The sequence below is a fragment of the Pelobates fuscus genome, chromosome 10, assembly GCF_036172605.1.
Source record: "Pelobates fuscus isolate aPelFus1 chromosome 10, aPelFus1.pri, whole genome shotgun sequence".
Lineage (NCBI taxonomy): Eukaryota > Metazoa > Chordata > Amphibia > Anura > Pelobatidae > Pelobates > Pelobates fuscus.
The window spans coordinates 81,370,806-81,388,883 of NC_086326.1; the positions used below are offsets into that span (position 1 = coordinate 81,370,806).

General features: G+C 41.6%; 1 protein-coding gene across 1 annotated transcript in view; it reads right to left on the minus strand.

Moving 5' to 3' along the window:
* Positions 1-3,960: 3,960 nt before the first annotated feature.
* CUEDC2 (CUE domain containing 2) overlaps positions 3,961-18,078 on the minus strand; it is a 32,055-nt gene continuing 17,937 nt past the window's right edge. The window contains exons 4-9 of the mRNA XM_063435095.1: positions 17,455-17,516; positions 15,587-15,693; positions 14,842-15,009; positions 13,816-13,868; positions 5,227-5,287; positions 3,961-4,941 (exon numbers count right to left, since the gene is read on the minus strand). Coding sequence (XP_063291165.1) covers positions 4,795-4,941; positions 5,227-5,287; positions 13,816-13,868; positions 14,842-15,009; positions 15,587-15,693; positions 17,455-17,516 — 598 coding nt within the window. The 3' untranslated portion in view covers positions 3,961-4,794. The remainder of the gene's footprint in view (positions 4,942-5,226; positions 5,288-13,815; positions 13,869-14,841; positions 15,010-15,586; positions 15,694-17,454; positions 17,517-18,078) is intronic.

Consider the following 18,078-nt stretch of genomic DNA (forward strand, 5'->3'; position numbering starts at 1 on the left):
GCGAGCAATCAGACGCGTCATTGCTCCCTTGTGCGCATGCTATAGACTATAGTCACCAGAACAACTACAGCTTATTGAATTTGTTCTGGTGAGTAGAATCATTACCTTCCGTTTTTTTTGCTGTAAACACTGTCTTTTCAGAGAAAATGCAGTGTTTACATTACAGCCTAGTGATAACTTCACAGGCCACTCCTCGGATGGCTGTTAGAGATCCTTCCTGGGTCATGGCTGACTAAAATGCATCCAAACATTCAGTGTCTCCTCCCTCTGCATGCAGACACTGAACTTTCCTGATAGAGATTCATTGATTCAATTTCATCTCTATGAGCAGATGCTGATTGCCCAGGGCTGTGTTTGAATTGTGCTGGCTCTGCCCCTGATCTGCCTCCTTGTCAGTCTTAGCCAATCCTATGGAGAAGCACTGTGATTGGATCAGGCCACCACTTCTGATGATGTCAGCAGACAGCTTGCTTATCTGAGGCAAACAGCATGCAGAGCTACAGCATCAGGCTTGAATACAAGTAAGATTTTGCTATATTTAGGGAGGCATGAGGGGCCCAGGGGGGCTAGATGGTGATTTTTAACACTATAGGGCCAGGAATACATGTTTGTGTTCCTGGCCCTATAGTGTTCCTTTAAGCACAACTATTTTGTCCTCTACAAGTCATGATTGAGTGAATGCTGCTTGTAATTCCATTTAATTTAATTTTTAAGCCATTTTAGCCATGTTCTTATGTTTTAACATGGTGAATTAATAGGACATTTAAATTTAAATAATATTAGAACCTAAAGACCTCCAAAAATATATTCAGTACAAAGGAGTAGAACAGATTCTAGCAGTCACATTATTTGTGGAAGTAACACTATATACAAATTGTGTTTTTTTGTGAAGAGAAAATAAAATGCCAATTCACATTTTCATCTTTACATTAAAGGGACACTCCAGGCACCCAGACCAATTCTGCCAATTGGAGTGGTCTGGGTGCCAACTCCCACTACCCTTAACCCTGCAGCTGTGATTATTGCAGTTTTCATAAACTGCAATAATTACATTGCAGGGTTAAGTCCTCCCCTAGTGGCTGTCTACTAGACAGCCACTAGAGGGCACTTCTTGGTCTATAGCACAGATTTTCTGTGCTAGAGCATCGCTGGACGTCCTCACACTCTCCTCAATGCCTTCCTATGGAGAGCTCTAATGGGTGGTGGGAGGGAGAGGGGACCTGCAGTGCCAGTAAAACAGATTGTTTTCCTGGCACTGGAGAGTCCCATTAACACACTTTATAAAACAGATAATTTGAATGGGACTGAATTCACAACTTAGCTTTTTTAAGTCAGACCCAAACAAGTGTATTACAATTTAAATCTATATACCTTCTACTTAGAAAAAGATGAACTCTAATTGAACACCAACAAAATTGCAGTGATTCTTTATATTTAAAAAAAAAGTGTTTTATATTAAACAACATTTTATTGAAATTTATAAAGAATAGGGGCAGCCATCCTGTTTAGACGCCATCTACACCAGCTCCCCAGAACCGGGAGAGAATCTGGAAAATATCATCCAAGCAGAGCCCCATCGAACACCGACACCCACCCAGCACGGACCAGCGGCTAGTACCGCATCGATTGATGCCTTTTTTTCAGGCACCCAAACAACCGAGACAGAGGCGCAGGTCCGCGGCGCCAACCCAAAGCCTAGAGGCCTACCTTGGCGGACGCCTCCTAGAGCACTACTCACCTAGTCCGGAGAAGGATACCACAGCCATGGGCCGCCGCTCACAAAAAGCCACGGCTGGCCCCAACGCACAAGGTAGAGATATAGGGGAAATGTGGCTTAGGCCCGCACAATCAGAGCCAACCCAGGCCACGCACCGACTCCCCACTGACCCGGCACCCGAAACTGACAGAGGTGACCCGGCCACGATAGCGGCCCCTCTGACGGCACACCAGCTGATACCTGTAGTCCAAGACGACTCTGCCCCCGCGACCAAAGGGGACCTAAAAGCCCTCCTGTTCAACATTGAAAAACTGCTGGCGGCAGATGTAGCAATGGTTAAAGCAGACATACAAAGGGTCACAGAGCAGGTTGTGACAGTGGAGGCAGACGTTGCCAACATCCAGACCACAATGTCCGCCCATAAAGACTCGATCCAGCGACTCCAAGCAGAGCAAAATGTACTAGCGGGCCAAATTATGTCCCTGGAGGACAAGCAACGCCGACTGCACATAAAAATCAGGGGAATCCCCACCACGGTCACGACAGAGGAACTACCGCATTATATGCGACGGCTACTCACAACCGTAATGCCCCAGGCAACCGCTAAGAAATTATCTATAGACGGACTCTACAGAGTAACAAGCTCCACACATCTACCATCTAACATCCCCAGAGATGTTATACTACGCTTGACAACAGTCACGGACAAGATTCAAATAATGTCTGCAATTAAAGGCAAAACACCGCTGACATTTGAAGGCGCTCAGCTCTCCTTTCAAGACGTCACTAGAGCCACCTTGCTAAAACGAAAGACCTCTGGACCCGTGACAACCGCGCTGCGCCAAGCAGGCATCGCATACAGGTGGGGAAACACTGGCGCCCTTCTTGTTCACCACAATGGGACGGCACACCACCTCACGACACCAGTAGGGGCCCCTACCTTTCTTCAGGCACTGGGACTACAACCACCACAACTCCCCTCTAAGACGGCAAACCGACTGGAGAATGAGGAACATGACAATTCTATACCGGGACAGTCTATGCAGGACCCACAGTTTTTGGTCACTTGATCGTACACAAGGACTAAACCCAGGGTCGGTAAGCCTGGCACGGACACATCTGCCAAAGAGACAACCCAGACCTTTTCCAGCGAGGAGAAACAGTCCTGAGGAATATCACCTTCTCAACAAGACTTTTGTTTTTTGTTTTTGTTTTTCTTATTTTTTGCATCTTGTTATATATGCGGGACTATGCCAGATTACTCACCTCATATTACATCGCAAAAATGGACATCCCGATATTTCTGCCTTGATAAGCACCTGCTAGGATACTTATAAGCTTAATATATCCCTACTCTCCCAAGCCAGAAAGATATAGCACTCTGGCGCCCAATATGATTATCGCCTCTCTGCTCACCCCCCCACCACCCCCAGGGATAAGGGGATAGATGAGATGCCACACGAGGTACAACGCACACCAGAGCACCTCACACACATATGTCTGTACAGCAAACATGACCCAATTAAAAGCTCCACAGGCGAGTACACTCTGGCATCCAGAACTACAACTTAATCCAGCTTGTATCACCCATGTACATGCTCCCACACACGCTTACACCTTGCAGCCCAAACCAGGGAGCACACCCATACTTCCGCACTTGTAGTATACCAGGGGAATACCATCCACAACACCACACCTGTAACAACCTTGCTAACCCCGGGTCTGTCACCAAACTTGTTTTGTTATAAGAAAATGTGCTTCACAACTCTGTAACCACAACGTTGACAATGTTAAATTGTACCGCTTGAAAGTGTCATACCATGTTTTAAGTATGAAATTGTTAACTTGCTAACCAAGCGCACAAAAATAAAGAATTAAAAAAAATATATATATATATTTTTATAAAGAATAGACACTTGGGCAAAGCAAAGCACAGTAGATTTAAGTACAAAGAGAACATATGCAGCTGTTGAAAGATACGTCAGGGAAGAATATGTGGGTATATCTCATACATAAGAAATCATCACTGTTAATGATGCACTGTCTCACCACCTTAACCACTATTCTTTTGTTAAAAAAAGATGGGTTGTATTTTAGGGACATTGTCACTTTCAAGCAATTATTTCAAACAAGATTAAAATCTAAATAAAAAATTAGCAAGAACTGTCAAATTCATTTTCCAAAAACCCTTAGATTGTTATGTACTTGACAGAACATATCCAAAAAGAAAAACACACACAAAAACAAGAAAAACAAATCCACAGCAATCAAACTAGTCACAATAAAAACAAAAATAGCTATATATTACAGGCAATGAAAATATACACAATAAAAATATAGAATTGAAATTCATGAGACGTTTCTTAATAATTAATAAATAATACTTTAAGGACGAAATCAACTTGATTGAGGTCATATATGTCAGCTATATACCAATGCCTGAATGTAAGAATACATCTACGCAAAAAAACATAACTACTTTATTGCCATTGGCTGTGGTGATGTGGAACTTCGTAAATATTTGTACGAATATATGAACTAATTTGTTGACAATTTGCCCTGCATGATTGTGATAGGATGTTATGCCAGGGTAACATTTTATCCTATGGAAAGGTTGCATGATTTTCCAAAATGGTCCTGACCTTGTGTTTTCTTTAGTCTATCAAAAAACATCAGAAGTGGACAAGCTTGCAAACTCCTGGCCATTAGTAAGTGTGTCAAACTTATTTCAATGTAGGGGACGGCCCTCAACAATAAAAACCTAAATGAAGAAGTGCTTGGATATTCTGCTTGGGAGAGCCAGTCTTTTACCCTAGACGGGAGCACCCTACTTGTATTTTAAGCTTCTTATTACCATGGTAAAGGCGAAACAGACATTGGATACACACTGAACACTGTATATTGCTGGTTAATCTCACACGCAGTGATTCCACAGAAGAAGGTAGACAATTGGATAAGAGAGGTCTTTAAAATGCAACGTGTAAAAGTCAATTTCTTGGACACAGAGCATCTGATCAGTGCGTGGATTCCAGACTCATTAGTACAGGGTTTAATTCTACCATGCGACCTTTTACCAGTCAGTGGAACTTATATTTTCTTGCTGGTTTCAGGTTTATATAAGTCTTCTTCATCTCTTCACTTTCCGGTTTCTTCATATCTTTGTATCGCTCTCCTTTTGTGCTGACCACTTGATTATCAATGTAACGAATTAATTTCTTAGGTGCCTAGATAAAAAGTAAGCATTATTTTCAGAACCATGTCATTGTTTTGAAGGACTTAAAACAAATACAAATTCCAACCACAAGTACTCACAACCCACTGAAAACAGGTGCAGTGCAATGGGTACCAAAGCACCTTTTATTCACTCTCAATGGAAAATTCCTATTAAAATCTCATTAAATGCAGATTCTTGTATTTACCAAGAACAATTTACACCTCATAAGTTGTTTTGTCCCTTATTTTGCCCAATCCGCAGAAAAGTAACCAAGTGTAATTTCCTCAGAACTCACCTCCTTTGGTGCTAATGGTCTGTGTGTCTTTTTGTCCTCTTCATTGTCAACCATCATATATCTGAAAAAGTAATCAAAGATTATAGTAAACATCAGTATTCGGCTATTTGCAATACATGTATTCTGTTAGAGTATGTGTTTTTTTTTTTTTTTTAAATGTGAATAAGATTTTATGAGGGTTTGCAGTTTAAAAGTAAGACAATGAGGAACGATGCATCCATAACAAAGGATATCATTTAATAAAAGTCCAGTTTACAAGTATAAATGCATCCAGGTATCGAGGATTTACATAGAGTCAGTAAGTTCAGTGTATCAAAGAAGAGGAACAACTGTGTACAATAAATGTTTAGTTTATGAGTATACAAATTGCAAGTGGACCAGCAAGTTTGACATACAACACAAACAAGCAATAATCAACAGAGGAAAAAAATAAATAAAAGAAAAAGGTGGTGGGAGTATGTGAGGGTCAGGTTGGGAAGTACCGGTCATATCAATGTACAGGTGACCAATGGCTCCACCTTGTTGGTGGCCTTGGGTTTCCCATCACTCCTCTAATTGATTTGTAAGCCTTCCTTAGTAATGATTGAAAGTCCTCCGACCCAATGTTTTACAGCCAACAAGCCCAAATTGCTGTGTATAAGTGCTCCCTGTGTAAATTTTGCGAGCCCCAACGGCAGTCAGAGCGTTGCCACGGGTTACCATGGCAACGCTCCGCGTGGCACTCTGGTCGCGAGATTTACACAGGGAGCTGCTGGAAAGGTAAGCAAGTGCTACCTGCGGGGCCCCATTGCTCAGTACATGCCACCGGACCACCAGGGAAAGCCATACCCCCTCTCCTGGCCAGGTAACAAGCAGGGAGGGGGGAATAAAAAAAAATAAAAAATTAGAAATGCCTCCCTTTCCTCCCCCCATTTTACACAAATTACATACCTACAGAAACACACACACACACACACACTACACAAACACACACACACTGCATTCACTATACACATACACAAACACACACACACACTGCATTCATTATGTACACACAATACAAAAACACACACTATACATACTTTACGCAAACTACACAAACACTCTGCATTCACTATATATACACACTACACAAACACTCACTATACACACTTGGCATTCATTATATACACACACACTACATTCATTATATACACACTACACAAATACATGCTGCATGCACTACACACACTACACAAACACACACAGCTCCCGTCTAAACACACTGCATCCACTACATTTGGCATATATATTTTGTGCATTTACCTTTAGAATTTTTATTTTTTTTTCAAAATGGTAAATGTACAGAATATCGGTAAGTGATCGGCTACCTGAAAGTTTACAGATTATCGGTATCGGCTCTAACAAAATCAATATCGGCTCACATACACACAAATACAACACTGCAAAGCAGCTGTGGCATCCATAAATAATATAAGCACAGAATGGCAGCACACACACCTCAATATAAAAATTCAAAAAAAGACCAGCACGCCAAGGGACTTTAAGATCTTGTTTTGGCACAGTACTACTAAAAAGTTGCCTACCCCTGCTTTAGAACAAGCATCTGAACTAACACTCAGCAATGCGAGTTATTAATTACCACTACCAGTTAGCCATCTTAGTGGCGCTACTAGACAAACAATCCAGGCAGCCTATGTTAATATTACAGCCCACTTGAGCTGATGTGCGGAAAATCAAAAACAGAGAAAAAGCAAAACACAAACATCAACCACAAATAAGAGGGAAATTAAACAGACAACTGACTTCTATAATGTTTGGAAACCACCATACAATGTATCAACTGCGATTACTGCATCACTATTTTAAAAACATATATACGATATATAACACTGTGCCACACTTAAAGGGACACTCCAGGCACCCAGACCACTTCTGCCCATTGGAGTGGTCTGGGTGCCAACTCCCACTACTCTTAACCCTGCAAGTGTAATTATTGCAGTTTTTTATAAACTGCAATAATTACCTTGCAGGGTTAACTCCACTTCTAGTGGCTGTCTACTAGACAGCCACTAGAGGTCACTTCCTCCTTCATAGCACAGATTATCTGTGCTACAGCGTCGCTGGACGTCCTCACGCTGTGTGAGGACCTCCAGCGTCGCTCATTTCCCCATAGGAAAGCATTGAAATTATTTTCCAATGCTGTCCTATGGGGAGACGTCTCCTCGGCCGGTGGGCGAGATCAGTCTCGCCCACCGGCCGACGCAATGAATAGGAGGAGCGGCGCAGAGGAGGAGACAGCGGCGAGGGACATCGCCGCTGACTCAGGTAAGTGACTGAAGGGGTTTTTTACCCCTTCAGTAACCGGGGATTGGTGGGTGGGAGGGAGAGGGACCCTCCAGTGCCAGGAAAACGGATCGTTTTCCTGGCACTGGAGATTCCCTTTAATAATCAAACGGTTAACACTTACCGTATATACTCGAGTATAAGTCGAGTTTTTCAGCAAATTTTTTTGTGCTGAAAAACCCCAACTCGACTTATACTCGAGTCAATGTCTGTATTATGGCAATTTACATTGCCATAATAGAGACTGGGGGCTGTGTAGGAGGGGGGCTGGCAGGAAGCTCTTACCTCTCCTGCAGCTCCTGTCAGCTCCCTCCTCCGTGCCGGTCCGGTCAGCACCTCTGTCAGCTACCAGTGTAGGTCTCGCAAGAGCCGCGGCGTCATAGTGCGGCTCTCGCGAGACTTACACTGTGAGCTGACTGGACCGGCGCGGAGGAGGAGGGAGCTGACAGGAGCTGCAGGAGAGGTAAGCGCTCTCTGCCAGCCCCCTCCACTGAACTGCTAATGCCACTGGACCACCAGGGAGTGAGAGACCCCCTCCCTGCCATGTATCAAGCAGGGAGGGGGGACGAAAATATGTATATATATATATATATATATATATATATATATATATATATATATATATATATATATATATATATATATATATAAATAATAAAATATTAATTATAATGAAAAAAAAAAATATTAGTATAACAAAAAATAAACTAATGCTAAAATTATAATTACAAAAATAATAATAAAAATGCCCACCCCCCCACCAAGGCTCTGCATCACACTCTGCATCACACACACACACACTGCACTCATACACACACACACACACACTGCACTCATTATATACACACACTGTAAATAAATAGTCAATTAATATAATTTTTTTAGGATCTAATTTTATTTAGAAATTTACCAGTAGCTGCTGCATTTCCCACCCTAGTCTTATACTCGAGTCAATAAGTTTTCCCAGTTTTTGGGGTAAAATTAGGGGCCTCGGCTTATATTCGGGTCGGCTTATACTAGAGTATATACGGTATGTACTTTAATGATTTTGGCCTCATTAATACGCTGTAAATTTTTGCATACACAAATCATTGTTTTTAGATGAAAAAAATAAATGCACCATCTGCCACTCCCCTTATGCCAGAAAGATTTCCTTATCAAAAGTATCCACGCTTTCTCAGCCTGTGTAAGCGTTTTTTAATTCACAACCTGCCTGCAGACAGTCAGAGAATCAGGGGAGTGTGGCTAATGAGGCAGGCTTATGGAGCAGCATTCTTATTTGTATAATGCAAAAAAATACAGCATATCAAAGTGACACTATAGTCACAAGAACAACAACAGCTTATTGTATTTGTTCTGGTGAGTAGAATCATTACCTTCAGGCTTTTTGCAGTAAACACTGTCTTTTAAGAGAAAAAGTCATGTTTAACATTACAGCCTAGGGATAACTCCACTGGCCACTCTTCATATGGATACTAGAGGTGCCTCCTGTGGCAGTGCTGCCATTTAGTATCTCCACCCTCTGCATAGACACACTGAATTTTCCTTATAGAGATGCATTGATTCAATACATCTCTATGAAGAGATGCTGATTGGCCAGGGCTATGTTTGGCTCTGACTCTGATCTGCCTCCTTGAAGTCTCAGCCACTCCCATGGGAAAGCATTTTAATTGGCTCAGAACAACACTTCTGAGGAGGTCAGCCAAACAGGCAGATCATGGGTAGAGTCAGCAGCTGCAGACTTGAACAAAAGTAAGATTTTACTATATTTAGGAGGGCAAGGGGGGCTAGATGGTGGTTTTAAAACACTATAGGGTTAGGAATACATGTTTGTGTTCCTGACCCTATAGTGTACCTTTAATGAGGCCAAAATCTATTGTATGCATTCAAGTAGTATTGGTGCCTGGAGCGTGTCCCTTTAATATTGTGAAATATTGCCAGTAGAGTCGGCTAGTAGTCACATATGTATAGATTTAAATTCAATTAATTAAAACTTTGCTATCCATCAATAACTATATAATGAAAGGTGGGTGTTCGCTACAAGCAGTCACTGGTGTGAATGTGTCAAAAACTATAGCCATACCCATCAGTCTTGTGCAACTAATTAGAACCTAAATCTAACTCACTTTATATGCATAGCATCACCACTACATAGTTATAAGTCTTAGGAACATTGTAGCGCTTGTCACAGACTAGAAGGTGAAAGTTGTCAAGAAAATAACAGATAAAGAGTAAAATGTATATGTCTCTCCCTCAAAGTGCTTGCGAGGGCATCTCAACTAAACTATGTTATTCAGTAACTTTAGCTACTAATCCCTGAAAAATCATAATGATGCGAAAATATAGTACAAAGGAAGGTAACAGTGACAAAATAGAAAAAATAAATATTAAAAAGAACTGGTTAAGCTCATGTACACTGCCTGGCCAAAAAAAAAAAGTCACCACCTGGATTTAACTAAGCAATTAGGTAAGAGCCTCCTATTGGATAGTTACTGCATGGGCGATTATTTTTCAGCTGGCAACAAGTTATTTAACCCCAACTGATGCAATGAGTAGCTTCTCATTTCTTAAACAACCACGTCGAAAGACATCCCGTGGTCGTGGAAAAGATGTTAGTCTGTTTGAGAAGGGTCAAATCATTGGCATGCATCAAGCAGAGAAAACATCTAAGGAGATTGCAGAATCTAAAAAAATTGGGTTAAGAACTGTCCAACACATTATTAAAAACTGGAAGAATAGTGGGGAACCATCGTCTTCGAGGAAGAAATGTGGTCAACAAAAAAGTCCTGATTGATTGTGATCGCGATCACTTCAACGTTTGGGGAAATCAAATTGTAGAAATACAACAGTAGAACTCAGGGCTATGTTTAACAGTGAAAGTAAGCATTTCCTCAAGCACAAAGCGAAGGGAACTCAAGGGATTGAGACTGAACAGCTGTGTAGCTGTGTAGGCTTCAATTTGCTAGGGAGGATAAAGATTGGACTCTGGAGCAATGGAAGAAGGTCATGTGGTCTGATGAGTCCAGATTTACCATGTTCAAGAGTGATGGGTGAATCAAGGTAAGAAGAGAGGCAGATGAAGTGATGTACCCATCGTGCCTAGTACCTACTGTACAAGCCTGTTGGGGCAATGATCTGGGGTTTCTGCAGTTGATCGGGTCTAGGTTCAGCAACATTATGTGCCCAAAGAATTAGGTAAGCTGACTACCTGAATATACTGAATGACCATGCTATTCATTCAAAGGATTTTTTCTTCCCTGATGGCACGGGCGTATTCCAAAATTCATCGGGCTCAAATTGTGAAAGAGTGGTTCAGGGAGCATAAGACATCATTTTTACACATGGATTGGCCATCACAGAGTCCAGACCTTAACTCCATTGAGAATCTTTGGGATGTGGAGAAGGCTTTGCGCAGTGGTCCGACTCTTCCATTATCAATACAAGATCTTGGTGAAAAATTAATGCAACACTGGACAGAAATAAATCTTGTGACATTGTAGAAGCTTATCGAAACAATGCCACAGCGAATGCGTGCTGTAATCAAAGCTAAAGGCTGTCCAACAAAATATTAGTGTGTGCAACATTTTTTTGGTCCAGGCAGTGTATAACGGTACTGCTAGTGGTCGTCACTAATAAGTGTCAAGTAACTGAGCCAGTTCAGAAGCGAGCCCCCATGATCATTTCTCTGGTCAGACGGCTCATCAAGTAACTTTTTAGTGAGCAGAACCATCTAGAAAACCAATCAATTAAAACAACAGACTTGCAAAATTCACAGCAGGGAAACCATGCATTTTGAATTTTGTTCTTATGACAGATTCCAAATGTGGAACTGTCTTTTCCAAATTGTGTCCAGGATCAACTGCAAAGTACCCTTTGAATATTTCATATTGGGCCTTCTTAGTGGACATAAGCAGAAATTATCACCTTGCCTACTGAGTAGAATGGCTGTAGCTCTCTTTAAAGTAGAATAATTAGACACATTATAAAACATTGAATGGGTCCTGAATTGTTTTATTTAACATGACATTAAAGGGACACTATAGTAACCAGAACAAATACAGCTTGTTGTATTTGTTCAGGTGAGTATAGTCATTCCCTTCAGGCTTTTTGCAGTAGACACTGTCTTTTTAGAGAAAATTCAGTGTTTACATTACAGACTAGGGATACCTCCAATGGCCACTCCTCAGATGGCTGCTAGAGGTACCTCCTGGGGCACTGCTGCACATCGTGCAGCACTGCCATTCATTGTCTCCACCCTCTGCCTGGAGACACTGAACTTTCCTCATAGAGATGCATTGATTCAATGCATCTCTATGAGGAGAAGCTGATTGATCATGGCTGTGTTTGGCTTGTGCTAGCTCTACCCCTGATCTGCCTCCTTGACAAGGTCAGTGTCACGGTAGTGTACCCCAACACGCAAGATTTAGTCCAATGAGAGACAAGATAAATAAGATACGTCTTACCGGGCCTTAGAATGGCCGGACCTGACGTAGTACAGGGAAATGACAGAGACAGGAATGAGCCGAGGTCAAGGGAACAGAGAGACAGCGAAAACAAGAACTAGCCAAGGACTGGTACACAGGAGTCAGGAAACCGGCAAACAAGACAAAGCAGGGATAAAGAGAAAAACAGGTACAAAGTCAGGGTCAAGCACAAAAAAAACACTACTGGACGAAACAAGCACTAAAGGGAGCTGAATCAGAAACCACGATAGGGCAGGGAGCTAAGGGAAAGGCGAGTATAAATACCTTAGAGTTTAATTTGATTGGCCCATGTCATATCCACGCCCCCAAAACGTGAGTGTGTGTATGGGGAATGTGGAATGACATGGGCCAATGGGAGACCCTTTTGCATTTCGGCTCCCGCTGTCCCTTTAAAAGTGCGCCCGATACACGCAGCGCGGTCCCAGAGCCAGGCGAGTCACATGGCCGCTTTTCGCCCCCCCCCCCCCAAGACACGGGGAGGACCAGGCCTGGCAGAAAAACGAGAATGAAAGGAATGAAAGGAGCGCAGAAGGCGAGGAGCGTGAACAGCGTCAGCAGAAATCCAACTGCGTTCCTCCGGCCCATATCCCTTCCAATGCACCAGGTACTGCAGGCGACCCCGGAGAAAACCCAGAGTCAAGCACGGCAGCCACCTCAAATTCCTCATGACTCTCCACAGAAACAGGAGGAGGAGGAACATACCTTGTATAACGGTTACTCAGGAGCGGCTTCAACAAGGAGGTGTGAAAGACGTTAGGAATACGCAGGTTTCTGGGAATATCCAAGGCATAAGAAACAGGATTAACTTTATGCAAGATACGAAAAGGACCGATAAAACGGGGAGCCAGCTTCATAGAAGGCACACGAAGGCGGATGTTGTGAGTGGAAAGCCAAACCCTATCCAGTCACGTGGCCGCTTCTCGCGGTCAATGCACGCCTTCTGGATCTCCCCGTAGGACGAGCCGCATGCGGCTCGTGCAGATGCAGGACCGCGCGCGGTGGGGACAGAGGACCTCGCCCGGCCCCCGGAGAGTGTAAGTACTGCTACAGTTAGCCAATCCTATGAGAAAGCATTGTTATTGGCACAGAACGCCACTTCTGATGTCAGCCAAGCTGGCAGATCAGCCAGCAGCAGACTGCAATAAAGGTAAGATTTTGGTAGAATTAGGAAGGGGGGCAAGATGGTGGTTTTAACACTATATGGTCAGGAATACATGTTTGTGTTCTTGACCCTATAGTGTACCTTTAAATGTGCCGTTTTAACTGTTTAGAGAGTCTGTACAAAATGGATACAGAGACATTGCCAGATTAAAGGGTTACTCCAACCATCTTTACCACTGTAAAGGTTATGATGGTAGGTTAATCCTGGTTGTCAGTTAATGGAGCAAACTACTCCTATCAGGCAGGTTTACCAGAGCTGCAGAAGCCAGATGATGATCCCGACACTCATTCATTGGTTAAGCAGATCAGTTTATTGCTCGTAACCAATGAATGACCCTCTGTGCATAGACATTTGCAGATAATTGACATTAATCAGTCCAGAACTCGTCTTCCAGGCTGGATAATGACTTCCCAATGACACTGCCAGAAGTGGGGTTACACCTCCAGCAGCAAATGGGTCAGTTAAACTCAGTAAGTGCAGTGAAATGCTCTTCATACAGACTCCAGGCACCATGAGCACTTCAAATCACTTAAGTGTTTACGGTGCTAAGAGAAACCTTTTTAAAAAATCTTACAAAAAGCACATTCCTCAGTTACCATAGAGAGTTAACGGTCTTACTTTTGCAATATGAAATCTTTCAAATCTTCTTTTTTTGGAGCTCTGTTCAATTCCTAAAATTTAAAAGACAATAAATAAAGGCATGTTCCATTAAAAATCAATCTTTAAGATACATATGTATTTAAGTAATCAGACAACATTGAGCAGCATAATATAAAAGAAAGAGATTGAGGGGGTTTTAAAATTGTGAAGACTAGACTGACGTGAATAAAACAAAATGTTTCTAAATAAATCAGACTTCGACTTCCTGCTTAGTCTGGTCTTAAACCTGTAACATACTTTGGAGAATCATTACTTTCCCATTCGGCTAGTCAAAGTGCCTGCAGGGGGTGGGTACCACATGCCATCCTCCCATGTTAACTCCGCTGTGAGCATGCTTTGTATAGTTACATGTATTTTGACTGAATATCAGAACATAATCTGTTTTACGAACGCATTTGTAGGATATTTACAATTTACGTAATAGGAAAATTACGACCAGCGCCACACCTTTTGGGTAGGGTAAACGGGTCTCGAGCCACTTTCAAGGGCCCTGAAGTTGATAGAGAGTTTCATTCACGCGGCTCTCACACAAGCATCCTGAGTGCCAGGCAACTTGCTCAAGATCCTGTGTTAGAGCCTTTTAACTGCAAGCTCTTACATGCACAGGGTACCCAAAACACTGGGGAATGGAAGCAGGTGTCAGGATGCAATGTCACCAATTGCACATTATTACCTCCTGCTTACACAACAGTGGACACCAAGGACAGCAGCAACAAGCCCCTCTACTCCCTCTCACAGATAAATAAGCAGAATGAGAAGGTGGGAAATCACAGTTGAATGTTTTAGTGTGTGTCTGTGTGTATGCCTGTCACTGTGAGGCTGTTTATGTGTGCCTCTGTGTATCACTGTCAGTGTGTATCTGCCTATGTGTATTATTGCTATGTCTGCATATACATTTTAGACACAAACAAGGAGTAGATCGTACATTTTTTTTCTCACCCAAAGCCCCACAAATAAAAAGGGGTTGCCCTGATTATTACCGACCTTGGATCCAGAATCATTGCAGAGGTTCACATTCTTCTCTACAATAAACTGCACTGCTTCTTCCAAATCCCCCTTTGCCATTGAAAGCACTCTCTGAGCTTGACTTATAGTGCATTCTGGGAACATTTCCAAAAGCATATCAACACTGGCTTGCAGATTGCTTTCTTCCTGAAGACATACAATTGACTATGATTACAAACCTTTCAACACATTTATGAATTTAAAAATGTTTATAAAATCAGATTTTAAAGACAGTTTAGAAGAAAAAAAAATGTATTGACCGCTTTGCTTCACATTATGGAAAGAAAAAACAGAAACCCTAGATTTTTCTCCAATGTGAAGATGAGATCCCATGTGTCAACCATTACCTTTCTACAGAAGGGAACAGCTTTATGTAGCTTGTGAAGTCCTTGAGATATTCATTAGTTGACATCACATCAATCCTATCATTTTTCCAAACTAATTCTAGTTAAAGGAGCACACTAAGCAACGTAACCATACTAGCACTATTCCCAGGTTTCATAATAACCCTTTAGGAATGGTTTGATATAAACAAAGGTTCTTCCCACGCACAGGCACCCCTTCCAAGGTCACATTGATAATGCAGAATGAACACTTCGGCACTGTCAAATGTGTCTAATCTGGAATACATCGACTGGATGAGAATGCTGGATGTGGTTAGTTCAGTCTATGTATTTTCCGATTCCTAAAAACAGCTCGGTTAGCAGAGATTTTAAGTATGCACCTGTGCCACAGCTCCTTCTGATGCACTTAATTCATCAACATTTGGCTTTTTATTGCACGTTTCCTTGGCTTCCAATGAAGTTCCTGTGGCTTTTACGGGGGAAGCATCTAAAACAGAAAAAGAGAAATACAAATAAAACAAAAATCCAAATTAAGAAATATGTACTGAATCTTCTAGTTGTGCACAAAATTTGGGTATAAGTACTTGTTGTGTTCCCCAGAAGTAATTGATTATTATGGATATAGGGGTATATTGTTTCAGGGTCAGAGTACTAGTGAACATTTCTAACTTTCCACATATTAATGACCAATCACAATTTACACTCCCCCTCTTACCATTGAGGAGTGAATATTTAAACTCGTGAAAATATTTTAATTATCAGTGACCAGAAGCACTACTGCAGGAGCCGATAGCTAAGCTAAAAGAAGCAGGAAACGCAAATGGAAATGACGCTTACAATTAGATATCCCTCCCTGCATACGTTTATTAAACAGTGCTCCCATAGCCCAGTACCCACGCCATGGGCTATGGAAAGTAACATTTAGTAGACTTTGCAGGAAGGCAAGCACTGCAAGAGGACAGAAGTGTAGTGACATATTTACATGGCTGTTTATAGGTCATCCTACATGCAAGCTGCTAGTCTTTCTGCAGCTTAGCTCACACACTGTCAGTGGCTGAGCTGCATAAGTATGGGGGATATGGAGGGCAGAAAAGTACAAAGGGTTTGTTTTTGTTTTTTTAAACTACAGAGAGGTAATTATGGCAAAAACAAAGCATATTAGTGAGGTTAAAACCTCACCTGCATTAAAGATTTATTTGAATGTCCCTTTATTAGTATAGAGTTATCAAACGGCAAAAATGTCAAAACAGAACTTGTCTTTAGTATTTTTGTTCAATGCATTTACAATTAACCTAACAGTTAAGTTCTCCAGCCGTTGTTGAGTTAAGTCTCCTATGATCCTCAGCTGTTTCCCCATCATCTCCAGGGTTATTCACTAAAAGGAGAATTCAAAGTAAATTTAAAATATAAGGCCAGCTTGGCATATCTGAAAGCATAGCAGACAGATAATATTTTCAGTTTGACTATTTTGAACTTAAAAAGAACTCTCTACAGCTCAAATCCAAACAAACTAAAAATTTAATTATGCATTTTGTAAATTGGAAATACATCTAAAAGCAGCTTGCAAATGATGCAGATATCTTGCCTGAAGCCTATGCAAGCCCTCCCCTTCTAACCACGCCCATAATTTATGTGACTGTCCAATCACAAACTTCCCAATGAGAAGTCTTTGAAACGCAGGTGTTCTGAGCAATTGCTGTCTCTTGGGTTTAGCTCCACTGAGCTAAACGTAAATGAAAGTAAACCCAAGAGGAAGTAAAAGGACCAGTTGACAGCCCGATGGGTGTAACCAAGTTAATTTTTAAAAGTGACAACTTCTATTGAAACTTTTTTTAAAATGAAAAGAGGGAAAAAAGGACACACCTAAGTGCTTCAGGGTTCAGGAGTGTCCATTTAAAGTTAAAATTCACTTTAAATTCTTACGTTAGTGAATTACTTACTTGCTTGAAACTCCTGCCTCACAGCAAAGATGATAATTTCCCCTTTATCTTCATGATCAGCACAACTGGATGCTGATTCAATATTTTAGATTAGATGTGTATTTATTTACCATTTCATTCCATATGCTTTATGCAAGTTCCACGTCACTCAGAAATGTTAAATATCTTGTGTATATTATAATCAAATGTAAAAAGGACAACTTCCATATACTGGACCAGTGTTATTCTGATTCCAGACTCCAGCATACTGCTTGTAGGATGTGCTGAATAAAGAACTAAAAAGAAAACAATTTAATCCATTGACTTACCTTTGTTACGCGCTTCACTCAGTTTTCCTGACAAGTCAAACATCATTTCACAAACTTTCCCACTGCAATTGAAACAATACACTTCACTCCGTATTCTAAGGCATACATTTGTAATATGTGAATCGAAACACTGTATATAAAAGGTTCATGCAGGCTAATGATAATTTCAGAGCTAGAACTGGACAATTCCTGCTACAGCAAATGTGTCTCTTAACAAACAGACCTAATCTTGGCAGATTTAAAGCAGATCTAACACTTTTGGTTGACATCTTCGGTTAGGTTCTGGCAGCTGTGTGGTGCAGTCAAATGTAGGAACCTGTCCCTCACAGTTACTGCCATGTTCAACTAGGTGACCCTATTCAACTCCTCAACTCCTAGTGTGAGAAGCCATGTCAGTGATGTACTCTCACATATGCAAAAAAGTGCAACAACCGAGGTCTATGGAAGACCCGCAAAACTTGCGTTGAGAGACAATCCCTGAATCCCACAACTGTCACTTGTGACATCTGCTGGGATTGGAGTTCTGCCTTTTGTCAACCATAAGTTTGTCCATTAGACATCAGTAGTAATTAGCACCTACTGTGTGTTAAGGAAATATGGGATTGTGTTGTAACTTCAATGAAA